The sequence below is a fragment of the Gambusia affinis genome, linkage group LG18 (assembly GCF_019740435.1).
Source record: "Gambusia affinis linkage group LG18, SWU_Gaff_1.0, whole genome shotgun sequence".
Taxonomy (NCBI): domain Eukaryota; kingdom Metazoa; phylum Chordata; class Actinopteri; order Cyprinodontiformes; family Poeciliidae; genus Gambusia; species Gambusia affinis.
Genome location: NC_057885.1, coordinates 24,775,751 through 24,802,442, shown reverse-complemented (window position 1 = coordinate 24,802,442; position 26,692 = coordinate 24,775,751). Strand labels below are relative to the sequence as shown.

At 38.3% G+C, this 26,692-nt stretch overlaps 1 protein-coding gene across 2 annotated transcripts; it reads right to left on the bottom strand.

The window, feature by feature from the left end:
• LOC122820806 lies at positions 1-26,345 on the bottom strand. Of its 2 annotated transcripts, XM_044098422.1 has the most exons (9): positions 26,274-26,345; positions 26,037-26,154; positions 19,844-20,197; positions 8,093-8,206; positions 5,725-6,072; positions 4,666-4,992; positions 4,044-4,367; positions 3,355-3,678; positions 1-2,372 (listed from the first exon to the last, which is right to left on the bottom strand). In XM_044098422.1, the coding sequence occupies exons 2-9, from the start codon at positions 26,104-26,106 to the stop codon at positions 2,290-2,292; spliced, it is 1,944 nt and encodes a 647-aa protein (XP_043954357.1). In that variant the 5' UTR covers positions 26,107-26,154; positions 26,274-26,345; the 3' UTR covers positions 1-2,289. The 2 variants fall into 2 exon arrangements, with proteins under 2 accessions (XP_043954357.1, XP_043954358.1); XM_044098423.1 differs by lacking the exon at positions 26,274-26,345 and having other exon boundaries at positions 26,037-26,267.
• Positions 26,346-26,692: the final 347 nt, after the last annotated feature.

Here is a 26,692-nt window from a genome sequence, read left to right as displayed (position 1 = left end):
AAGATCCTGATTTAAAGAGTCGCTGCTCCTGAAAAACTAAATAAAATGAATTCAAACACAAAACAGAAGGAAGTTTTTAATTTATCAGGTTTTATTGTTATGAAGCACATTTTGGCATTTTAGCAAACAAGTTAAACAAAACAAATAAAATTCACCTGAAAATGAATTTAAAAACTAAAACTGACAAAATGAAAAAGTATCAAACTTTCTGAGTTTCTGTTTGAGAATTTAATTTTTGGAAAATCTGGATTTTTTTCCACTTTTTGTTTTTCTGTAGTTCAGAGTGAAACCGGCTCTCAGAACCAAGCAGGATGTTTTAGTTTGGATTTAGTTTGAATTCAGGTCGACTCCCTGAAGGGAAGAAATAAATCAGTAAAGAAACAAAGTTTTAAAAATATTTTATATTTTTATTTTAAACTAAAAAAAATCTATAAAATCTGGAAACTGATTTGGTCTGAAAATTAAAAGTTATTTTCCAGTCAAATTAATAGAAACACTGTTTATCCATGGAGTCCAACAAATGAAATATTTATGATTAAATAAATATTGATTAACCTTCAGTACCGATCAGTTCATCTGTTATTAGTGATCAGCTGAGAGAAATCAATAAATCAATAATTCAAATGATCATTAATTTGATTCTGCAGATTCAGGAAACATCCAATAAACTGAGTCAAATTTAAAATAAAAAATATTTTTTCATCCTGAATGAAAATAAAACCAGCAGAAAAAACTCAGAAAAATCCAGATGAACTTTAAAGCGCCGAGCAAAATGTAAAATATTCATCTAAATATTTAATATTCATCTAAATATTTAATATTCATCTAAATATTTAATATTCATCTAAATATTTAATATTCATCTAAATATTTAATATTCATCTTAAGATTCACAAGAAATAAAAAACAGAAGCAGACAGATTATTCTAGTAGATATACAAGCATAGAATATGAACACTGTAAATAGTAACATGTATAGAAAAACTCATTCTAGATCTTCATGTCTGACTAAATATATTGATTAATTATTAGTGATCAAATTATTTCATGATCTTTTGGTAATAAATTAGATCAGAGGTTTTAGATCAATGTGGAGAATTAAAATTAAAGTTTTGTCTTTAAATTCACTTTAACATGAAAGTAAAATGTAACAAATGAATAAAATGATATAAAATATTTCAGTCAGAAATTAAAACATTTAATGAGCAGAAATCTGTAAATATGTTCAAATTCTGCATTTTATGTAAAATAACAGTTTAAGGTGTTAGTAGGTTTTTACTTTTACAATCAAATTCTGTTTAAAATAAAAAAGTGAAATAAAGAAGCTTCTATTATTTATAATGAAAACATTAATAAGGCAGGATTCATATAGAAACCAGATGGACGGTTTAGGATGATTCTCAGAGTCAGATTATAATCCAGGACTAGAATAATCTGCATTATAATGTAACACAGATTAATAAATGCAATAAGTGTAACTGGACTTTACATGAACCATAAAGATATTAAATATTTTCAGCTTTTCTTTGGTGCATCAATTTCTCTGCAGTCATTTAATCTGAGCTGATTTCCTGAATATCAGCCGATATTTAGACATGAAGCCGATCCGATATTTAGACATGAAGCCAATCCGATATTTAGACATGAAGCCGATCCGATATTTAGACATGAAGCCGATCTTCTCTTCCTCAGCGAATGTCTAGAAATCAGAGAGACGTTGGACTGACAGACCGACCCACCGGGTCAGAACTCAATGTTGGCAGTCAACAGTCTGTAGGCAACTCAGCAACTTTCTCCTGACAGGCAGCAACATTTCAGAAGAAAAGGACAAAATTAGAACCAGAAGGTCAAATTTTAAAGATTTGGAAATAAAATCGGCCAGAAAATTTCAATCAGAGAAGCTTTAAAGTAAAAATCCACAATCTGGACTGGAGGAAAAAATTAGAGATTTTTGGGTTTGAAGAGAAAATGATGATGATGATGATGGTGATGAAGATGGTGGTGATGATGGTGATGATGATGATGATGATGGTCAGGAGGTTCTGGGTCAAACTGAACTGTTCTTCTCTCTGATGGATCCAGTTCCAGTTCCAGTTCCAGTCTTTAACTGGTTCCTTCAGTTCCTTCAGATCTTCATTCTGTCATCAATAATCAATAGTGATCAATAAGAGGCTGCAGACTGGACCAGAGGACCAGGAAGTTTCCTCTGTTGGTCCATCAGAACCTTCACTGAGATCGGCTCTGATCCAAAGTCTGACTGGATCAAAAATCAGAGATTGATCGACCTGATCAGACTGATTGATCACCCATTAGAGGATCGGTAGGGTTGCTTCTGGTCCTGGTGTCCTCTGGTTGGACCCGGAGTGTCCATGCTGAGGAGACAAGAGGACAGTTAGAGAGAATCCAGCAGCATCAGGATCAAACCAGATGTTGGTAAATGAATCAATGAATCAATGAATCAATGAATGTGAACTCATCAAGTCCTCAGACTCCAGAGCTCTTCTCTCTACATTCACTCATTCATCCAATGAAGTGCTGCTCTGGTGGCTACAACACATTAGCATCAGTCTGACAGAGCAAAGTGAAGAACGGTCTAGTCAAAGCACAACAGCTGAGACAGACCGAGCCGGATTAGAACTGGCAACCCGTCAATTACAGAACAAAGTCTTAACACCCCCACCCAGTTCCTTCATTCAGATCCACCCAGCTGATCAGAGGATCTTAGTTTTAATCTCCAGTCCTGGAGGTTTGCAGTCCTGAAACCTTTAGATGTTCCTCTGCTGCACAAACTGAACAGAATAATCAGGTCATTAAGGTTCTGAGAACCGATCCACACCAGGATCATTAAACCGTTTTATTCCAGTGTTTTGTATCTGTGGAATGTCTAAAACCTGCAGGACAGACTGGAGGACTGGAGTTTGACACCTGTGTCTCAGTGTTTCTACTCTGATTATTGATCAATGCTACTTATTGATCAGAGCCTGAAATCCTGATCACATCCTGATTCATGGTGAACGTCCTCAGTGAGGTGGAGGATTTATTCTCTCTGGGTGGAGAAGGACGGAGGAAGAACTTCCTAGAACCTGATGATTCTCTGTCTACCTTCCTGGTTGTCCTTCCTGCTGCTCTCTCTCCTCTATTTACAGTTTCCTCTGATTCATCTCTTCCTACTAACAGAACCAGAACCAGAACCAGTCGGTTCTCCTGGAAGAACCAACCAGAACCAACCTGGACCTCTTCCTCCTGCTCTGCTTCCTCATCTTCATCACATTGACCTTTGACCTTCTATCAGACAACCTTCACTATTGATCACAAACAATCAGCTGATTGGAAAAATACATTTAAACCTCTGACCTTTGACCTGGAAATTAATTTGTTTCTCCATCAGGATGTTTCTGTCTTTATAAACTCTGCAGGTATAGATCCCTCTGTCTCCATCAGTGGGCCATTTCAGAGTCAGACTGAGGTTTTTATTCTTCAGCAGGTTTTCATCCATCTTGGTTCTGTCTTTGTAGATCTGGTTCTGTTTTCCAGGCTGATCAGAATCTTTCTGATACACATGGACCATCCTGTTCTCTTCATCCATCCACTCCACCTTAACGTCTCCATCCAGATTCTCTCTGGTTCTCCAGGGCAGCAGGACAGACTCCACCCCTGATTCCACCTCCACCTGTTGGACTGAGAGACAACAGAGGACAAGATGAGTTGGACAGACAGCAGCAGCTCTGAGGACATTTCCTCTGACTGGAACCAGTCCAACATGTTGGACTGGTTCCAGTCTGAAATGTGTCCCATGTCTCCACTGGTGTCTCTGCTGAGTCCAACCAGCAGCAGGTGGACAGAACGTCCTCAGTGAGGACAGCAGGAAGCTGCAGACTGGAACCAGCAGCAGCTGGACTCTGGTCCATCATTTGTCCTGGACCTCTTCCTCCTGCTCTGCTTCCTCATCTTCATCACATTGACCTTTGACCTTCTAATCAGTCAAACATCACTATTGATCAGAACCAATCAGCTGATTGGAAAAATACATTTAAACCACTGACCTTTGACCTGGAGATTAATTTGTTTCACTATCAGGATGTCTCCGTCGTTACAAACTCTGCAAGTGTAGAACCCTGTGTCTCCAAATCTGGGCCATTTCAGAGTCAGACTGAGGTTTTTATTCTCCAGCAGGTTTTCATCCATCTTGGTTCTGTCTTTGTAGATCTCATTCTGTTCTCCAGGCTGATCAGAACCGTTCTGATACACATGGACCTTCCTGTATGTGTTATCCATCCACTCCACCTTAATGTTTCCATCCAGATTCTCTCTGGTTCTGCAGGGCAGCAGGACAGACTCCACCCCTGATTCCACCACCACCTGTTGGCCTGAGAGACAACAGAGGACAAGATGAGTTGGACAGACAGCAGCAGCTGGACTCTACTACTACTACTGGACCTGCTGGTTCTGGAGCAGAGCAGGGACCTCTGATGCCTGGTTCTGAAGGGATCCAGGGTTCTGATGAAGGTCATGGGTTAAATGGTTCAGAACCAGAACCAGCTAAATATCAATGAGAACCGACCAGAACCAGAACCGATCCAGTTCAAACAGAGAGAAAAGATGGAACTGGTTCTGATCCAAACAGTTCCTCTGGTTGGGCTCTAAAAGTACATTTAAACCACTGACCTTTGACCTTTAGCCAGACGTCTTTCTCCATCAGGATGTCTCCATCTTTTTTATAAACTCTGCAGGTGTAGATCCCTCTGTCTCCATCAGTGGGTTTCATCAGAGTCAGACTGAGGTCTTTAGTCTTCAGCAGGTTTTCATCCATCTTGGTTCTGGTTCTGTAGATCTGGTTTTGTTCTCCAGGCTGATCAGAACCGTTCTGATACACATGGACCTTCCTGTTGTATCCATCCATCCACTCCACCTTAACGTCTCCATCCAGATTCTCTCTGGTTTTGCAGGGCAGCAGGACAAACTTCTCCCCTAATTCCACCTCCACCTGTTGGCCTGAGAGACAACAGAGGACAAGATGAGTTGGACAGACAGCAGCAGCTCTGAGGACATTTCCTCTGACTGGAACCAGTCCAACATGTTGGACTGGTTCCAGTCTGAAATGTGTCCCATGTCTCCACTGGTGTCTCTGCTGAGTCCAACCAGCAGCAGGTGGACAGAACGTCCTCAGTGAGGACAGCAGGAAGCTGCAGACTGGAACCAGCAGCAGCTGGACTCTGGTCCATCATTTGTCTCCAGTTGGACTCGGACTGGCAGACAGACGAGGACACGTCTCCATGGAAACCAGCAGAGGACAGGAAGCAGAACTTCAGGACTTCCTGTCCTCTGTTGGAGACAGAAGGTCCAGTTGGACTGAGGCCGGTTCTGTCTGGGTTCTGGTTCTGTCCCACATGAGGACGTCCTTCAGTCCACTTGGACATGAAGCTCTGAGTTCTGGACGGGTTGATGGAGCTACTGGACCTGCTGGTTCTGGAGCCGACCAGAGATCCAGAACCTTCACCTGGACCTGGAGGTTCTGGACCTCTGATGCCTGGTTCTGAAGGGATCAGGGTTCTGATGGAGGTCATGGGTTAAATGGTTCAGAACCAGAACCAGAACCAGCTAAATGTCAATGGGAACCGACCAGAACCAGAACCGATCCAGTTCAAACAGAGAGAAAAGATGGAACTGGTTCTGATCCAAACAGTTCCTCTGGTTGGGCTCTAAAAGTACATTTACACCACTGACCTTTGACCTTCAGCCAGACGTCTTTCTTCATCAGGATGTCTCCATTCTTGTTATAAACTCTGCAGGTGTAGATGTTCTCGTCTTCATCACTGGGACATTTCAGAGTCAGACTGAGGTCTCCAGTCTTCAGCAGGTTTACATCCATCTTGTTTCTGTAGATCAGGTTCTGTTCTTCAGACTGATCAGAACCGTTCTGATACACATGGACCATCCTGTTGTCTCCGTCCTTCCACTCCACTTTATCCACATGCAGGAAGATTCTGTATTTAATGAACCACAGGCGATGTGGGACTTTAAAGGGCAGCAGGACAAACCTCTCCCCTGATTCCACCACCACCTGTTCTGGGACTGAGAGACAACAGAGAACAAGATGAGTTGGACAGACAGCAGCAGCTCTGAGGACAGAGACGTGTGTCCATCTCTCAAGTGGAACCAGCTGCTGACCCACAATGCACCAGGAGCTGCTGATCCTATTTGCTATTAATTCCAGCATTACTGGCATCGTAAAAGATAAATTATAAACTCCAGATCTAATTAGAGATAATTAAATGACATAAGCGTGACCATATAAGGCCCATACTGGCCTCTTTACATTGGCTGCCTGTTTTTTATCGAATAGATTTTAAGATTCTCTTATTAACTTATAAAGCTTTAAATGGATTAGCTCCCCCTTATCTTCTGGAACTTTTAAAATCTCAGTCCGTGTCCAGAACCCTACGTTCTAATAATCAGCTTTTACTGACAGTTCCTCGGACCCGACTTAAGAGGAAAGGAGATCGGGCTTTTTCTGCTGTTGCTCCTTCTCTATGGAATAATCTACCTCTCCAAATTAGATCTGCCCACAGCCTGGATCATTTTAAATCGCTTCTTAAAACTCATTTTTATTCCTTGGCATTTAATTGAACTAGTGTTTGATACTTTGTTTTTATTCATTTGTGGCGTTGTCACTCTTGTACAGCACTTTGGTGCAGTTCTATGCCTGTTTTAAAGTGCTATATAAATAAATTTGACATTGACAAACATGATTTATATATTATAACTAACTCTATATATTTTCATCAATTGTAGGAGAAATTAATTAAACATGAAAAACAACATGATCAACTATAATAAAAATACAATTTATAATGTAAACATAAGATATTTAATTGAGCAAAAATCAATAACGAACAAATGAATTAAATTCACAGAAGAAAAACTAATCTGGTTACAACCAGGATTGATAAACAGATAATTCTTTTTTTTTTCTTATGCAGTGCCATAAATATTATTCTGAGAGATTTTTTCTGGGTAGAGTTTTATATATAAAAGAAAAAATAAAATTAAACTATTTAGTCTATAAATTTTTCTTCGACTCTAAAACTATAAAATAAAAATATTCATAGAATCACAATATCAACAATTCGTGCATCAAGTAAAACACTTAGCATGCTACAGATAAATGTTATCATTTAGTTTGGTTAAAACTGATTATTGTCAATGACTAATAATCAATATTCTTAGGGATTATCAGAGGGAAACATTAAGGCCTTCATGAGCTCAGAGAGTCAAACTGATGAATAGAGGATGGATTCTCTCTGATTAAATATTTCTACGTTTTCCATGTTTTTTCAGTAAACAGTTGAGACAGAGACGTTTTACCTGCCATTCAAAGTATTTTTAAAAGTTTGTCTGTTTTCTGCAGCTCATGTGACCAAACCAGCCAATCAGATGAAAAGTTAACTTTGTCAACATTTTCTTCTGCACAAACTCTAGTTGGGTCACAGAGTCTCCTTAAAAGATAATAGACTCTGAAAACATTTCTTAAAAATATAGTCAGTGTTTCTGACTGTCCAGTAACGACACAAAGTATTTAATATTAAACTCAGATTCAACAGGTTGGCCATCGAGAGAAACTGGAATCATTTTGAAGTCATTTAATTAACTCTACATCCTAAAGAAAATGAAAAATTAATAATAATAAAGACTTTGCGCTATTCTTATTTAGGAATGTAATTATATTAGTTGTGTTACCACCCCCCGCCACTAGAGGCAGTATCAGGCCTGAAAAGATGCGACTAAGCAGAATTAGAAATAAATAAAAGAGAGAAATTCAAAAACATGCTGAGAGTGAAAATCCTTCCTAAAGGTGAAAATATATCACAGATTTCAAAACTAAATAAAAACAGGAGACAGTGGATATTATAGTAAATAGCGCCCCCTTCACTTCCGGAGTGCAATGGTCCCATTTCCATATAAGGTCTGAGACTGACAGCGGTCCGTCCCGCCCTTCCTGTTTGCTGCAGCGAGGTTCTTCTCTTCAGTCCTGCTCTGGAGGAGAGCAGACACTGACCAAAGGCATTATGGGTAATGCAGTTCAGAGACTCACGTGGTTTCCAACGGAGCCAGCGATAAAAAGAGAGAACTGCAGCAGCAGCAACCAGAACCAGAACCAGTAGAACCAGTAGAACCAGTAGAACTGTGGCCCAGACTGGAAACGGTTCTGTGGAGACAAATGAAGATGGATGAGTTTTAATAACAGAATATTTTCATCATCAGATGATTTTTCATTAAATCTGAGTTTCATTAACAGACAGGAAACCTGGTTGACTCAGTTTGACCTCAAGAGATCTGATTGGTGGAGCTGGTTGCCCTGGTAACCAGAACATGATCTGGATCAGTTCATCCTGATTCTGATTGGTTGATATTGATAGAAGGTCAGGATGAGGAGCTGATAGAACCAGAACCGGTTCTGGACTCACCTGGTTCTGATATTAAATCAGTTTTGATGTTCTGCACAGAAAACCTTTTATTCAAAATTATTTAAATAAATATCAATAAATCAATAAATATTCCATGAAACAAATAAATATCCCCAAACATTTTTACCTTTTTATTTTATTTATTTCCAGATTTATTGATTTTATTGTCATCTATTCATTTCATTGTGGTTCTTTATTTTGTGACTCTTATTTTGAAAAGCTACTTTACAGATTTCATGTTTTGCTTAAAAGCTTCTTAGCAGAAAAACTTTGTGAGAATAAAGTGAATCCTCATGTCTAATAAATAAAGTGACATTTTGACTGGAGGAAGATTTTTATCAGAACTGATCCAGTTACTTTGTGGCTCCAAATGGTTCTGATCAACTTTCCCAGGTCCAAATCCAGCAGCCCTGCAGGTCTGGACCATGTTTGGTTTTCTACCAACATTAGAGAAATTAAATATAACAATCAGAGCCTCACATTTAAATTACTGAAATATTCTGAGATGTTGAGTCCAGATATGAAACATAAAAATATAAATCAAACTTTAACTCAATTTATTTATTTTTAGTCATTTATGAACATAAACAGTTTCATATTTTACTTCTTATTTGATTTGTTATCAAAATGAAACAAGTATTTAAATAAAGCTGAATTTATTTCATTTTATAGCCAAATCAACACACAGATATAAATATTATCTAGAATAAATAAATAGTAATGAGATTAAATAAATGGTTTTCTGACTGGACAGCTAAAGGTCTGAACTGAATCCTGCTGCTCTCCGTTAGAAACATCTTGACCTCGTCGACCAGCAGACAGACCTGTTATCAATCATTTATGGAAGAAAAACACTAAACTGATCAAAACTGATCATCTGTTTCTTCCCAGTGTGAACTGGAAACAATCTCTCCATTGATTAAAGGTTATTGATTTGTCTTCCAGTAAAAATTACTTCCTTTTAATAAAGTTTGATTATTGAACATTTCTGGTCCAGTATGAAGAATAAACATATTTTCAATTAGTAAAAACTAATTAACACATTCCCCATGAAATAAAGCTGGTTCTCAATGTCCAGCATTAATACTGAACTATGACATCACTATGACATCACTATGACATCACTGTGACATCACTGAATAATTTTAATGCTTCAGTTTTTATTTTTTTTAGTTTCCTATTTTAATCTCAGTAGTTTTAATTAATTGTTAGTTTAATGAGTTGGTTGAATAAAATGATTACATTTAGTTTCCTTTGTTAAAAAACGTTTATATTTGAAATATGTTTCTGTTTATTCCACATGTAGAAGAGAAACAACAGAACTGAGTTAGAAAACCAGGCTGTCATGTTCTGTGTTTTTTCTGTGTGTTTATTTCTAGTTTTCTGTGTGTCTGAGTCTCCATGTTGTCCTGTCTCCCCTTGATTAGTCCCCAGGTGTGTCTCGTTCCCTGATTACCCTCTGTGTATTTAGTGTCACCTGTATGTCTGCGTCTTCGTCGGGTCCTACGTCTAGGTAACGTCTCTTCACGTCTGTTGTCAGTCCACTCGTATAACCTGTTGCTAAACTTGAGCCCTGGAGTCAGCCCAGCCATGCTGCCCGTGTTTGTGGACATTTTGGACTATTTTTGTCACCATTAAACCATCATTTAACCGTACCTGGGTCTCAAGCGTCTACCTCACCACCTACACCAAACCAAATCATGACACAGGCAGGTTTTAGAAAAAATAACAGACTGAACTCTGTGGCTAGAAAACAAATTTTTATCTACAAGGAATGAAGATAAAAATCTGATCTTAATTACTGGTTAATCATTTTCCATAAACAATAATTTTATAATAATTTTCATACCCAAACTTAAACCTGCTGAAGGTTTAATATTTATTTTTTTCATTCAAAGTGATTCACATCATAAAACACAGTCATAAAATCACTACAGTAAACTTTACATTTTGAATCATTACAAGTAAAATATTGGTCAATATTTTATTAGAAAAAATTCAGATTTTGGTTTTTATTTTACATCTAAAGAAACTCAGAGTTTTGGCTCCAGAGTTTTACTTCCAACATTTCTGGTTCCCCTAAAGCTAAAGAGTTAATTTTATTAATAAACTATTATAATTATTAATAATTACAGACATTTATGAAGATTCAGATTTACAACATGTTTGGTTTGGATAATCCTAATCCCTACATGTTTGGTTTGGATAATCCTAATCCCTACATGTTTGGTTTGGATAATCCTAATCCCTACAGTTTCCTGCTCCCTTGATCTGATCAGTGAACATTTTAAAGAGCTGCAGGTTTTGATGAACTTGGTTAAATGAATCCAACAGCTGTTAACTTGTTAACCAGAGACGTCCTGGTCTCTTGGGGAAACTCTCAGTCAGTGGTGCTGGATTCATCCTGCAGTGGCAACAGGGATGGAGTCACCTGGCACTCTGTGAATGTCAGGGTCAAAGGTTACATGTTGCCTCATGGTAATAATGTCACTGGGAACTTTCACAGCCATCAGCTCTGGAAAAGCTGCAACTAATGTCTTTAGAAAATGATCAAAATATATAAACTATTTTACCAGAATAAGGTGAACTGTGACCTGAATGCAACGTCAGAGGTTCCAGCTGCAGCCTGATGGACCTTCGCTGCATGTCTTCTTCTTCTCTCATAACCAACTTCCTGTCTGACAACTTCCTGTCTGACAACTGCTAAATAAAGGCCCGTAGAGCCAACAAACCTTTAACTGAATAAGATGTTTTTCATAGTAAAGTGTAGATATTTCTCTAATGGTAAAATCATTTTATTAATAAATATCGTCTCTTTTGTCCGTCGTTGTTCTGATGTTCTGATGCTGAAAACGTTCCGGCTGCTTTTCTACCTTCATTTAATAACATGAAGATGCAGAAAAAGCCAAGAGATTAAACCTCAATTAATTCACTTTGCAGATTTACAACTAAGATACAATTTGATTATCTAAACAATAGTTTTCAAAACTAAACAAGAAATAGTTTAATTTAAAAACCGAAGTTTAATGATGCATCAAACTTTGACAAGTCATCATTGAATGAGAATCTATTCTGAAATGTTTTTACCTGAAATTTGTTTGTTTTGTTTTTGAGATCATTTATGATGTTGTTAGAAAAAAATATCTAGGTTCATTTACTTATGAGTTTATTTAAAAGGTAATGTTTTCATATTATTATTTTGTGTGTTGTTTGTTTGACTTTCTTTTGTGGTACATCATTAACTGTTTTTAGGATGTTTGCCTGGAGGGTAGAAACATTTACACATTCCTGTGTCTTCAGCTGCTGGTCATTAGCTGATTGTTTTATTAGCTTCCTGTGAAACTGATTGGTAATGGTCAGCCTCGTGTTTTGTAAGGGCAGGATGATCTGGAACCACAGAAGGTTCCAGATCATCCTGTAGTTAAGGTCTTTGATCCATTCTTTGTGTGACTGAGTGAAAAAGCCCAACCTCCTTCTTTGTAATCATAATAAAAGGCAGTTGGGGACTGAGAGCCGACGGAGTCGACCACAGACAGTGTTTGACGACGGTTCTCCGCGTCTGGCTCAGCTTCCCTTTTCTGCAGAAAAGCAATTTGTGTTTTTGGTTGATTCCTTGCAGGTTAGGTACTAAAATAGACCCAACAGATGTCATTAGTAAAAACAAACTACTTTACAAATAACCATAAAAAATAAATAATTAGGTAAATAAAACAGCAACAGTAATGAACAGCGGTGCAGCAGATGGTGAGAAAATCAAACGATTTCAATAAAGTTAAAGTTTATTTTCAGGATAAAAACCAGTTGATTTCCTATAAATTATTGTTTTATCCCAGATTCACTAAAACGTCACTAACTCAGATTACAGGGTTTGTTTTTATTGCTCTGCTAAACATTATGAATTTATTAAAGCGTCGTAAAAACGTCTAAAACTAATAACTGATCAGGTTATTAGTTTTGGGCTCAAGGTTAAAGAAAAACCCACAGATGAACCTCCTGGGTTGGAATCTGGACCTGGTGACCTTTAACCCATGACCTCCATCTATAATCCACTTTTCTGTCTAATGATTCTCAGAGGCTGACAGAGACAAAAATAAAAAAAATAAAAAAGATTAAATTATGATCAATACAGAAATACCAGCTGTTTTGGGTTCATGTGTTTGTATAACCAGAGGATTCAGTTCTTCATCATGAACTCATTCAATAAATACTAAATAATCCATTAATCTATCAATAACTTATTAATTATATCATAATTATTCCAAAGGCAAGAACAATTAATATACCAACATTGTAAACAAACCAACAGGATAATAATAATCAGTTTGATTGGTAAGCAAAGTGATTATTTTAATTTTTAAAAAAGCAAAAATAAAAGAAGTATTTCATTTTGTCTTTGTGTCGTTAGTGGAGAACTGCTCCTGATAAAATTTATTTTTAACAAATAACTAAAATCATCTTAAAAAGGTTTTATGAGTCCTGGGAGTCTGGAGAGACGGCCGGTTCTGAGTGACATGAAACCCAAACGGACCTGCTGTCACAGGTCCAGATGAATGTTTTCATGTTATTTAAGAGATGAGAAGGCAGCAACCTGCCATCACTACTAGAAATAATGACAAATTATCCCTGCAATTATCTGTCAACCATCAAAGTAAAAGTTATCAACACTCAGATAAACGGACCTGGGCCCGATATCTGTTTTTATTTTCCTCAACAGTTTGTAACCAGCTTAAAGGTCAAAGGTCGCCCCATAGCTGCTGTAGATACTGGACCTGATGTGGCACAAATACAGCTTTCTTATTTCATTTTTAAGTAAATATGGTCCAAATCTGGACCCAATCAGAACCAAAACAATGTTCCAGCTGTCAGACAGACTCATGGTCAAAGTCCCAGAGCTGGAGCCTGAGGTCAGCCTGAGGTCAGCCTGAGGTCAGCCTGAGGTCAGCCTTCAGGACGGAGACCGTTATGATGCAGCTGGTTAGTTTTGGGTGCAGCCTGTGAATGTCCCTGACAGGCAGGGCCGTAACGTTAGGGGACGAGGAGGGGCCACGGCCCTCTGGGTCACCATGTTCACTCAGACTAAATAGAGAGAATTGATCACTGGAATGGGTCTCAGTTTCAGTTCAGAACCGCTTCAGTCCAGTTTTAGACTTTATGCTGTTTTATAACTTCTTATTCTTGTGTTTTATGATGTAAAGCTTTGAACTGCCTTGTTGAAATGTGATAAAATAAACTTGATTGAATGATTAATTCAATCCAGGATTCAATCAAGGACTGAAAATCAAGGTTGAAGAAAAGGAACCACAACTATAAAATATGAAAACCCTCTGAGAATCACAGAGTGTAGAAGACCCTCTGATTAGAGCTGGTCCATTAAATCCATTAAAATCTTTACATTTTGATGGATGAGAACAAACATTAGAATAGTTGAGGGGAAAAATACACATTTACCTCACACTGTTGCAAAACAGAAAATCTGCAGATGAAAAGCAACATATTAACAACATAAAGAAAAAAAACAGAATATGTAATGTGAGAAGATGGAGGGAATGGGGACCAATGTGGGAGACGGACCCAGTACAGGGAGGCACCGCGGCTGAGAAGAGGAAACATTGAAGAGAAGGAGTTTTGATTGATGTGGCTGCAGTTCATGTTTTAATGTTGCAGAGCAGTTTTTGGAAATAGTTTAAAGTTTAAACTGGCATTGTTAATTATTTTTATTACTTCTCATCGTCAGAGAGGCAATAAAAAGCTAAAAGAACAGAACATTAAACCCAGATCAGCTGGAACGTTTCTTGATCAACGGATCAAAACTTTTCCTCTCACTTCTATCAGCAAACTCTACACTGAACGATCTGGACATTGAATCGTCCCTGGAGGTCAGAGAGACACTGGAAGAGATTCTGACACATGATGGATGGACGACCCAGAGAGAGAAGAGGAAGAGCCAACAGCTGAGATCAGAACCAAAATCCATGGTAAGGAAATAAACCTGATCATTGAGAGAAAGACTCAGAGGATAAAAAGTTTTCATCCTAATGAATGTTCTGTTGAATAAAGTATTTCTTCAAAAGCTACTAAATATGTTTAGTTTGAAATAAAGGACTTTACATTGATTACAGTCATCAACTGTTCTACAGACGGATCAGAAACGAAGCAGCAGAGAACTGATGGCTATTTTCTACCTGATCAACCTTTAAAGAACATGACCTGCTGAATTATTATTTTGTGTGCAAATATAAGAAAAAGTCACTAAGTTGGAGTGACTGTAGTAAACCATGTAAATGGAGAGTTGACCTGGTGGGACTGTCCATCAGCCTGACCTCCTGGCAGAGCAACAGGAGCCACTGGCTGATTACTGTCCAGCCCATTGGCTCCAGCCCAGGGGCCCTCGCCCTCCTAGCTCCGGCCCTGTGTCACAGACAATACTGAGACCAAAGTCTATAATATAATGATGTGACATTCATGAAGAAGCCGATCCAAATGAACTGCTCTTCACTATCAACGACAGCAGATTGTTTCTGTAACGTTCTGAACTTTGGTAGAAGCAGTTTGTTCTACATACATGTATAATCTTAAATTTGAATTACTGCTAAAATATTTAGCTTATGACATCATCATCATATGATCCCTCAGTCAATACAGTATATTGACTCTTTTCATTCCTGTCTCTGGGCTGAATTTTCACATCTTCATCATCATTATTTCCTCCCATCTGTCTGAACTTTTACATGTTATCTATAGTTCCACTTGGTCTGCCAGTCACACACGTTTCTTTATGAACCTGTTGTTTCTGGGTCATGGAAAATTTAACTGAAGGTCATGGAGAGTCATGGAAAAGTCATGGAATTTGTTTTCTAAGTACCAGTGGCAGCCCTGATATTTTATCTTTCTGGGTCACTGGTTTCTGTTCAAATGGGTTTTTATCCATTTTGTGGTTCATCAGTCAAAATCCCTCCAGCTTTTATAAATCCATCAGCTTCGGTTGTCAGAAGAGCTGAAATGTCCTTGAAGAAGCTCAGATCATCTTCATTAGGTGCATAAATGTTTAAGAGGGATATTCTCTTCCTCAATTGAGTCAAAAGTTTTTATATTTATGAAAACCCCACAGATAATTTTTTCTATTAACTCAGTCACAGCTGGTGATGTTGACCAATTTACTCTGAATCCATATTGACTGTTGAGTAGTTTATGTTTGTCTATGAATTTTCTCTTCTTAAAAAGTTTTTCTAGGATTTTAGAGACCTGAAGGAGAAGAGAGACCAGCCTGTAATGATTGATTATTGGCAGTTTTATAGATTGTTTGATCTTTGCTATTTTCATTTTGTTAGGAAATTGTCCTGTTTGGAACGATAAATTATAAAAGTTAATGTTTAGAGATTCAATCACCTTTTTAATGGTTTTCATGATCATCAGGATTTACTTTTACATTTATTCACAATATCAATAATTTATTTCTCTTAATGGGAAATCTTTGAACTGTTATGATTCTCGACATAATTTAGACGAGTTGCTGTTTTATTGCAGATATTTTTTCTTCTATATTCACAAAATAACTATTGAATTTATTTACTCTTCATATTGTTAATATTCTGGTTATTATCTAAAAATACTGTGGATAATTATTACTGTTAGAAGATTTCCTGATATTATTTAAAATGTTCCATGTCTCCTTAGTAATATCTTTATTACTATCCAATAATTTATAATATTTCTTTTTACTTTATAATATTAGTAAAATTATTTTTATTATATTTATTTTCTGATTCAGAAGTTCAATGTTTTATAAATTCCCTAAAAAGTTTATTTTTCTTTTTTCATTCATTTTGTAATCCACTGCTCATTTTTATGCTTTTCATCTTATTTTCCTTAACTGGACAGTTTTTATAATTTAACTACACAGTGTTCCAAATTATTATGCAAATTGGATTAACGTGTCCTAAAGATTAAATGTTTTGTTGTGCTATTAAATGTATAGATGGTTTTGTGTGTCATTAATTTCAGAGAGCTGGTTGATCAGTTTGTCTGTTGAGATCAATTAAAGGAAATCTACTGAAGAAGGATGTTCCACATTATTAATCAGGCCACAGGTTTCAATCAATATGTGAAAGAGAAACGATCTCTGCTGATGAAAATCATCAGATAGTGCAGTTCCGTATGATAAGGAATGAAAATATTAGATATTAATGAAAACTGAAGCGTTATCGTTCTGTGAAGAGATTTATGGCTGATTCAGAACAAAGATGGTTCTGAATCAGATGAAGGCAGAATGAGGAAAGTTTCTGTTGGACACATTGATGGGATCCAGAATCAAATGTTAAAATGTCCTTAAAAAGCAGCAAACAGTTATTAGAAGCTGCTGGAGCCTCAAGGTGGAGGATCCTCCAGAGGATTGAAGTGCATGAAGCTACTATTGGGCCTGTAAACAGAACTCATAAGCAGAACCGGTACCAGTGGACCCAGCCAGACATGAAGATTCATTTTCTAACAGATTTGTTCACTGATGACTGCTGGGCAACCCTGGATGGTCCAGATGGACACAGTAATGGATCAGCAGTGGATCAGTGGTGGACGACCACCATGACCCAACATGTCAGCAAGGAGGTGGTGGAGTCATGCTGTGGGCCGACATCATGGTGAGAGAGAGAGAGAGAGAGAGAGAGAGGAAGAGAGAGAGAGAGAGAGAGAGAGGAAGAGAGAGAGAGAGAGAAAGAGAAAGAGAGAGAGAGAGAGAGAGAGAGAGAAAGAGAGAGAGGAAGAGAGAGAGAGAGAAAGAGAAAGAGAGAGAGAGAGAGAGAGAGAGAGAGAGAGAGAGAGAGAGAGAGAGAGAGAGAGAGGAAGCTGGTCGGCCCCTTCAGAGTCAATGAAGGTGTGAAAATGACCTCAGCAAAGTATCTGGACTTTTTGACTGATCACTTTCTGTCTTGGTTCAGAAAGAGTGGAACCTTCAGCAGTAAAATCATCTTCATCATGATGATGAACCATCTGATGCTGAAGGAAAACCACTGAGTCATCGGCTGCTATGGGCAGAAACTCATGGTGAGGTCACCATCCTCCTCTGACCTCTGACCCCAACCCTACTGAGAACCTCTGGACTTTCCTCCAGCAGAAGATCTGAATCCAGTTCAGATCAACCAGCAGCTCTGGAAGGTTTTCTGACGTCCTGCAGAGAAATTCAACAGAAACTTTCCACAAACTCAAAGTTAAAGGATGAAGAATTGTTCTGATACCAGAGAAGGTTCTGTTAAGATGGAACCGGTTCTGTTAACACGGAACCGCTTCTGTTAACATGGAACCGGTTCTGTTAACAAGGAACCGGTTCTGTTAACATGGAACCGCTTCTGTTAACATGGAACCGGTTCTGTTAACATGGAACCGCTTCTGTTAACAAGGAACCGGTTCTGTTAACATGGAACCGCTTCTGTTAACATGGAACCGGTTCTGTTAACATGGAACCGGTTCTGTTAACATGGAACCGGTTCTGTTAACAAGGAACCGCTTCTGTTAACAAGGAACCGGTTCTGTTAACATGGAACCGGTTCTGTTAACAAGGAACCGCTTCTGTTAACAAGGAACCGGTTCTGTTAACATGGAACAGGTTCTGTTAACATGGAACCGGTTCTGTTAACATGGAACCGGTTCTGTTAACATGGAACCGGTTCTGTTAACATGGAACCGGTTCTGTTAACAAGGAACCGCTTCTGTTAACAAGGAACCGCTTCTGTTAACATGGAACCGGTTCTGTTAACATGGAACCGGTTCTGTTAACATGGAACCGGTTCTGTTAACATGGAACCGGTTCTGTTAACATGGAACCGGTTCTGTTAACATGGAACAGGTTCTGTTAACATGGAACCGGTTCTGTTAACATGGAACCGGTTCTGTTAACATGGAACCGGTTCTGTTCAGATGGTTCTCATTGAAATAGCTTCTGATTTCAGTACATGTGATGCTGCAGATTTACAGAATGACCGTCTGCAGTTCTTTATAATCCATGAAATGTTTAGAAAATCTGCTGTGCAAAATAATCTGGAACATTTTGAGATTTTATTTTTGAAATAAATCCTGTTGTCATGGCGATCTTTGTTCAGGAAAATTAGATTTATACTGTAAAAGTTCATAACTTGGAAATTATACTGAGTATCATTTGCATTGAACATTTAGGAAAATCAGAGAAAATATCACTAGCATAATAATTTGGAACATGATGTATTCTTATAAATTCTTTATATGTTTAATTCTCATCATTTATTAATAAATTGATCTACAATCATGTCATCAAATTGGCTTTTAGTGCCTTCAGTGAATCTTTTGTGTTGATCATCTGTATTGATCAGTTTTTTTTAACTCTGGTAAATGATCAGTTATGTCATCTATTAACAGTTAAACTAATTAAACTATTTTCAAGATCATTTGTAAAAATATTATCAGTTAATGTTCAGTGCGATGCGTCTGATGATCTTAGACTGTAATGTTGTTAATAAATTTTTTGTCTTTCTGTTTATTTGGTTTAGAAGATCAATGTTGAAAACCCCACAAATAAATACAACTTATTGATTAACTTTATTAATTGTTTCTTCCATCCAGTTATTGAATATTTCTATATTTAATGCAGATTCAGCTCATAAAAACATTCTACTTTTTTTCCAGGAGTTTTTCTAAAGTCACACATTCAACAAGCTTTTCCATGACAGCTGAAATTGTTTCTATCGTCTTATAATTAATGACGATGTTTTTGTTTCTCAGTCAAACTAATGTAATTAAAGGTTAAACTCTTCATGGTTCTGTTGGACTCTCCCAAACTCCATGTTGTCTGTTTGGGTCGACAACCTGGAACAGAACCCGTCACCTTTGTGTTGTGCTGAACTCAGGTGTCAGAACCGTTTAGTGAACTCAGGCTTTATAAAGGAACCAACTGGACCTGGACTTCAGCCTCTCCATCATGAACTCCCTGCTGGTACCAGATTGGACCCGTCAGCCTTCAGAACCACTTCAATACCAGGAGTCAGAAACATTGAGATCCATTTTGAATCAAAGAGTTTCTGATATTATTATTATTGACCTGCTGATCAGAACCAAATGATCCAATATTATTGATCCATCAGCTCTGGTCACTGGAGGTCAGAGGTCACAGTGTCATCAGCAAACCTGACCTTTCTGATAACTTATAGACAGTTTGATGATTAAAGAAAAAACATTAATCAGATTCAATTGACCTTAATTATAAATATTTAAGGTCATAATTAATAAGTTACTGTCTAAATATGTGACCTTTAACCTCTACTGAGACCTGTCAGGTAGGAGAGACGTATAGATCATCACTATCTGATCTGGATCAGAACCAGGAAGCTGCTGGTTCTGATCCAGAGACAAACACTCACCTGGAGGAGGAGGAGGAGGAGCCACAACCAGGCTGACGGAGTTGATCAGTTTCCTCTCAAGGACAGTTTGAACGACTCGACATTCATACGTTCCGCTGTCATTAATCCTTGTGTTCTTCAGAATCAAAGACGCGTCTCCTTTCTGTATCTGACCAATCAGCAGATCAACCCGGTCCTTGTAAGATGGATTCTGGTTTGTTGGATCAAGCTGAAAATTTCTGTACCGGAGGACATATCCTGTCTTCAGATCAGTTCTGCTCCACTCTGACAGTTTGATTTCTCCCTGGTCAGGAGATTCACATGGCAGAATGACGTTATCTCCAGGTTCAGCTTTGACTGTCACGTTGTTCTGACCTGCAGGAGAAAACAACACAGAGCAGAGAGGTCAGAGGTCAAAGTGTGATCAGTGTGATGAAAACTCTTCAGTTTCTGCTGCTGGAACAACGAACTCAGATCCATCAATCTGAAGATTCATCCAGGAGTTCACAGCAGGACCATCAAGAGATCTGGGTCAAAGGTCATGGTCGAATAAATATTCAGAAAAAAAAACATGTTTTTATGAAGACAATTTTAAATAATTTAAAAAAACTATAAAAACTCTGTTTTTCTTTTATCTGTTTATTGAATACAGTGAATACAGTGAACCCTCACTGTTACGTGGTTCACCTTTCATGACCTCGCTGCTTTGCAGATTTTTTGTGCAGTTTTTTTTTTCCACAGTGCATCATTGTATTCTGCGTCCTGATTGGCTAAACAATCTCTGCGCTTCTTCTATACCTGTGTGCCAATAATGTTACGGTATTGAAATATACCTAATACAGTTTGGCAAATTATTATAAATGTTTTTGCCCAGAAGAAAAAAAGAGCGACAACAACTACCGATAACTTTGTTCTTCATTTAAAAAATGAAGAACATAGAAGAAAAAGACACTAGAGAGCGGAGTGAGGCAGCAGCATCACAGTCAGAAGATCAGTGAAATACAAGTCACAATTTGTCCTACTGTACTTTGTGTTGATGATTAAAATGATCATTTTACTGTAGTTATTTGTAACAAAGCGTTCTATTTGTTAACAAAAAGGCTTAGGCCTGAAAACAGGTTTTGTTTTTTGGTTTCAATGTAGAACACATATGTCAGAGTCAAGGCCCGCGGGCCACATCCGGCCCACGGGAAGATTTTTTACGGCCCCTGGGATGATCTTGATTTATTATTAGAACCGGCCCGCAGACCGCAGCAAGCCGGCACCCCGTCTGAAAAAAAATATCTTCCTTATTTGAACTGTAAGTAGTTCTTTAAATGTTCTGTGAGATGATGTACTTACCCATGTATCCATAACAACCGGAACTTTCAATATCCACCAAGTTATTGCCGAAATATACCGTCTATTAAATGAGTGCCCCCCAGATTAATTACACTCTCTGCAGCTCAGCTGCGAAGTTACCGTATTAACCCGATACTTGCTGGAAAGTGCAACGTCTCCCCTTTCAGAAACCGTTGGAATTTTTCCACTTAGCGCTACGTGTGGCGGAATTACGGTACTGCAAATTTAGATGTGTCGCCGGCCACACGTCCGGTCTAGAAGGGTTATTAGCACAGCAGTCATCAGCATAACTGTAAAATTAACTTTCAGATACCCATCAAAAATGGCAAAAAGGAAGGTGGACACTGAGAACCGGGGGTTTCAAACAAGGTTTAGAGTTTATATTTAGAGTTTTTACTCAGTTCAAGTTTAAAAGTTAAAGTTTAATATTTGTTTTCACTGCATATTACTTCTCCTTGATGAAAGTGTTGTTTTTGATTAATAGATTTTTGCACTTTATTTTATTGTATTTCAATCCAATTATATTTTAAAAATATTTCAGTTGTGTCTGTTGAAAATTAAAGATTGCTGACAGAGCCATAAGAAAATATTGCTTTATTTATCTGATCATATTGGAATATATTTGTTAGGTTTTCAGTAGGTTCAATTAGGTTCACTAGACCAAATGCGTCATTTAAAAAAATTTCAATGAACATTCGATCAGTCCGGCCCTCGGCTTGTAGCTAAATTTTTTATTTGGCCCTCCGTCCATTTGACTTTGACACCCCTGATGTAGAGTATTTAATTATGCTGTATAATAATTGTAAAAAATAAAGGGAACTACTTTACGGATTTCGCCTCACAGGTTCTTTTCTGAACGCAACCCCCGAGAAAAACAAGGGTTCACTGTAAATAGAAAATCTGAAACATCAGAATCTCTGAGGCTCATTGAGGATCCCAGCTGGATAACGAGTCACATTTAATTTTCCTTTGAAATTAATTAATCATTTATTTATTGATTCTCTAACATTTTATTCCCCTGAACATGTAGAGGGCCCCTGAATGTCTGGAGGAATGGCCCTTACCAGCAGCTACTGAGTTTTCTTTGCGTTTACATCTCAGTCTTATAATTCTAGATCTAGAGGTTTAACATAGAAAACTGATGTAGATTAAACCCTCTGAGCTTTTTGGTCTTTAAATCTGCAGCCAAGTTGTTCCAGAGGTTAAACAGTCAGATATTATCAGGGTTTATTTAGTAAAATATCATCAAATGTTCTTATTCCACTTCATGACCTTTGACCTTTTCTCCTCTGGTCTGTTGAACAGCTTCAGTCTCAGATCAGCAGAAAAAGAAACATTAAATCATAGAAACATGAACTAGATTAACTTTACATTGTTCACATGATGACAATTTAAAACTATCGAGGTCATTTTAATTATCGTCTCTTCCAGCCTTTTTCTCTTTCTGTTGATGACACTGAATGAAAAAAGGTTCAACTCCGCTGCTCTCCACTGACCCTCCCTTCCTCATTTCCTCAGTGTAATGTCCAGTTCACACTACACCATCTTAGAGCTGTCGGCCGATTGTCGGCCCATTTTCAAAACCTGAGAGATCACACATTAGCCGACAGAAATCCTAGGTAGAACGGTTCCATCGGGTTCCATTGGGTTCCATCGGGTTCCATCGGGTTCCATCGGGCCGTGTGGTGTCCAACAATGGGCACAAAATAATGGCTACAAGTCCAGTGAAGTCATTTTAAAACCAGGCATTAATCAATGCTTTACTACAATCTCCCTGCAGTGCATGTGGCTCTAGTGTCAGCGTAACGTCCTGACTGAATGAAAATCATTAGAACCTTTTTATGTCACGTTAACGAAGAACAGCTGGAAAGTTACCGGGTTCATCAACTGGTACCAATTTGGCTCCAACTCCTCCCCTCATCATTTCTATATTCTTTACAGCGGCGGTTTTCAAAGTGCTCTGGCGCGCCTCCTCTGGGGGGCGCCAGAGCACTTTAGGGGAGGCGCGGTGCGAGGGAAAAAGTAAACCGGAAAAGCTATCTGCTTGCTGTGTACTGATGTGAGAGAAACGTCTTTTACGCACACGATCAACTCTGTGGATTTAGGAAAAAGTTGGTACTGTGGGGTGTGGAGTGGGGATCAGTGGAAATGTTTCCCACCTTAGAGGATGTTTTGGCCAGTGACGTCAGTAACGTTACTGACGTCGGACCACTTTTTTCAGTAACGAGTAATCTAACGCGTTGCTATTTCAAATCCAGTAGTCAGACTACAATTACTTATCAAAATCATTTTTGCGTTACTATCTTCTTTTGTTATTTAATCGTATTTCCTCTACTCGTCTTGTCGAGTGACCGACGTCTCTATGCGACAGAAATGTTAAAAATGTAGGGAGATGCGCATTTTGTTGGTGGAAAAACTGGAACTATTTTGAGTTTCTGTCGCCAAGTCCGATTATTATAAACGGCTTTGGGCTTCATTTTTTTTAAGTCGCTTGCAGATTTAATGAGTGGCAGGTTGCGCCTTTTTGGCTCGTTTTTGAACGTGAAGTTTCTCATTTGGGTTTGGAAATAAACAGAGACTCATAATAAATCCCAGAATTTGTCCGTCATTAAGGTAGTTTTATTCAGTCTCTCCCTGTCCATCATTTCCAGGATGATTCGTCCCGCTGTGTCTTTGTTAATGTCAAGTTAATATTTTACCTCTGAATGACGTCGAGCTTCGCGTTGCGCTCCAGAAAACTGCAAACATCGAGACTAATATGAACAGCGCAATAAACGTGAAAACAGCCACGAATGAACGTGTCCGTAGTTGGCAATAGTTATAATGGCAACTTAACGCCATTATAATTATTAATATTACTGTAAGTGTCACAAATCTGTGCAGCCATCTGAGCTGTGGAGCTGCAGGAGGAGCTCTGTGCTGTGACACCAAATGCAGGGCCGTAACACAGAATCTGGAGGCTGAGGGGGCTTTAAAATCCTTCTTAGAGTTTTCCAGACAACAGTGGACCACACAAACTACTCACGTTTTTTATTTTGTGTACAATCTCCTCTTCAGTTCAACCTTATAAGTGGAGACACATTGTTGATGTTGACATTATAAAATAGCTGATAATTAAGTATTAGCAAAGATCAATGTGATTTTCAGCTGCTGAAAGTAACTAAAAAGTTACTTTTAATGTAATTTAGTTACTTGCAAGTCAAGTAGTCAGTAATATAACTAAGTTACTTTTTCAAAGTAACTATACCATCACTGGTTTTGGCCAGAGCGGGGCTGAAGGTGGAGTTTTTACAACTGAACTGTGACATGGAGCTCATGGGGGGGGGGCGCAGCAGGCATTGTGCTCTTTGGAGGGGGGCTCACTCTTTCATACTTTGAAAACCCCTGCTTTACACCAAATGTTTTATAAACATTAATGTTGTTTCCACATATCATCTACAATGTCCGCTGGACTTCGGGTTGCGCCGTGTCGGCTGTTGACGGATATAAAAGCTGCTGATGCGGACTTCCTGCCATCCATCCTCGGCTCATCACAACCGACCACAATGTTTGATCATGTAACGTTCTGGAGTTTGTAGGAGTGAGCTGCCGTTTCTGTTTCCTTAGTTTTCTCATGTTTTCTTAGTTAGGGTGGTAAGTTTTTGTCATTTGGTTTATTTACTTTTAATTAGGTAAGTTGGTTAATATTCAGATAGTTTCCTTTTGTTTGTTGTTTTCAGCATTAGCTCACTCTGAAGTCATACTCTCCACTTGTTGTAACATCTCAATTGAAAAATACATCTCTTTAAAATAAATATAATTATAAAATGTTTAACTTCGTGTTTTTGGCTGCTTGGGATCTGAAGAGGATGGATCCTTTATGTTATGATCTGGCCACGCCTAGACGGGTCCTAACAGTTCTTTTGAAAATAAAGTGTATCTATCTTTGGCAGGAAATCGTATGAATAATTATGTCATTTCCATTAAATCAGTGTAAAAAGGTCTTTAAACAATATTATTGTATATCACAATAATTTTTCAGGCAATTAATCGTTCAGCAAAATTTGCTATGGTGACAGGCCTAGATACAGTTTGATCTGATTGAATAGATTTTTGACTATTATGGGTTGTTGTTGTTCAGTGTTTTAAGATCTTGTTCTTTGGGCCCCTTTTTAACTCTGGCCCCTTGCCCCTCTCTGCACGGCCCTGTTAAAAACTGAGTTTTCTGAATCAATCAACTTTCTGCCCAACTAGTGAATTGTTTTCAGTAACTGTCCTCATTTTGGTTCTAGTAATAGTGATCAGTGAGATAAAAAGATCATAACATAAAATAGTCAAGGGCTGCACAGTGGTGCAGTGGGTAGAGCTGCTGCCTTGCAGCAAGAAGGTCCTGGGTTCGATTCCCGGCCCGGGGTCTTTCTGCATGGAGTTTGCATGTTCTCCCTGTGCATGGTGGGTTCTCTCCGGGTTCTCTGGTTCCTCCCACAGTCCAAAAACATGACTGTCAGGTTAATTGGTCTCTCTAAATTCTCCCTAGGTGTGAATGGTTGTTTGTCTTGTGTGTCTCTGTGTTGCCCTGCGACAGACTGGTGACCTGTCCAGGGTGACCCCGCCTCTCGCCCGGGACGCAGCTGGAGAGGAACCAGCAACCCTCCCGACCCCATTAGGGAAGAAGGGTGTAAGAAAATGGATGGATGGATAAAACAGTCAAATTAAACTGTGCAGGAAATGCAGAACAACAGACTATAAAGTTATAAAAATACCTAAACCAGGATAAAAACGGTCTTCAACAGTTTTAAATATGATGAAAACAATCTCAACATGGAGGTGATTAAAGTTAATTAATCAGAATTGAGTAGTTTGATGAAACTGTCTGTGTGTAACTGAATCTCACCTGCAGCAGAAACAAACTGGCAGAAAACCAGAGACAGCAGGAACAGAGACGCAGGCAGAGAGGAAGACATTTCCTGGTTGAGTCGATCTGTCCGTTAGATTGGATTCATGAGACGTTTCTAAGTGGAAAATATTGTAACGAAACACCATAAACATTGAAGTTTAACTCAGAATACAGCTGTCTGTTAGGAGAGCGATGAAACAAGGAGAAATTAAACTCAGGAAAGTGGAAACTCACAGCGCTGCGACAGAGATCTGCAGAGGAGGAAAGGGTGGGGCTGTAACTGTTTGCGCCAGAGGAGGGTTTCTTCTTCTTCTTCTTCATTTTTAATGGCGGGTGACCTCTAACGTTAAGATGTTTTATCGCCATCCACTGTACCGGAGTGTGGACCGGAGTCCTGCCCTTTTTATTTAATGCTCGTGTTTACAAATGAGATATTTTATTTCTCGTTCTCTCGTCTCCTCAGGTCCATTAAAGTCGTGAGTAAAAGTGAAACCACAAACACAGCAGTCACTGTTCAACGTCACAATCAACCAGAATTTATTCCAATTCATAAAAATTACACCAACAGCTCAACATGGTCATCAGATACCAAAGACACAAAGGAAACATAATTACCTGAGAAAAAATACAAAATACAAAAACGCGGCTTTACT

What these genes read in the sequence shown, in the direction of transcription:
- LOC122820806 (XM_044098422.1), bottom strand. Translation starts at nt 26,106, where the DNA reads ATGTCTTCCTCTCTGCCTGCGTCTCTGTTCCTGCTGTCTCTGGTTTTC. An exon ending in CGTCTGGCTGAAGGTCAAAG is followed by an intron (nt 4,993 to 5,724) that starts GTCAGTGGTGTA and finishes GTTGTCTCTCAG; the next exon opens with GCCAACAGGTGGAGGTGGAA. An exon ending in AATTAATCTCCAGGTCAAAG is followed by an intron (nt 3,679 to 4,043) that starts GTCAGTGGTTTA and finishes GTTGTCTCTCAG; the next exon opens with TCCAACAGGTGGAGGTGGAA.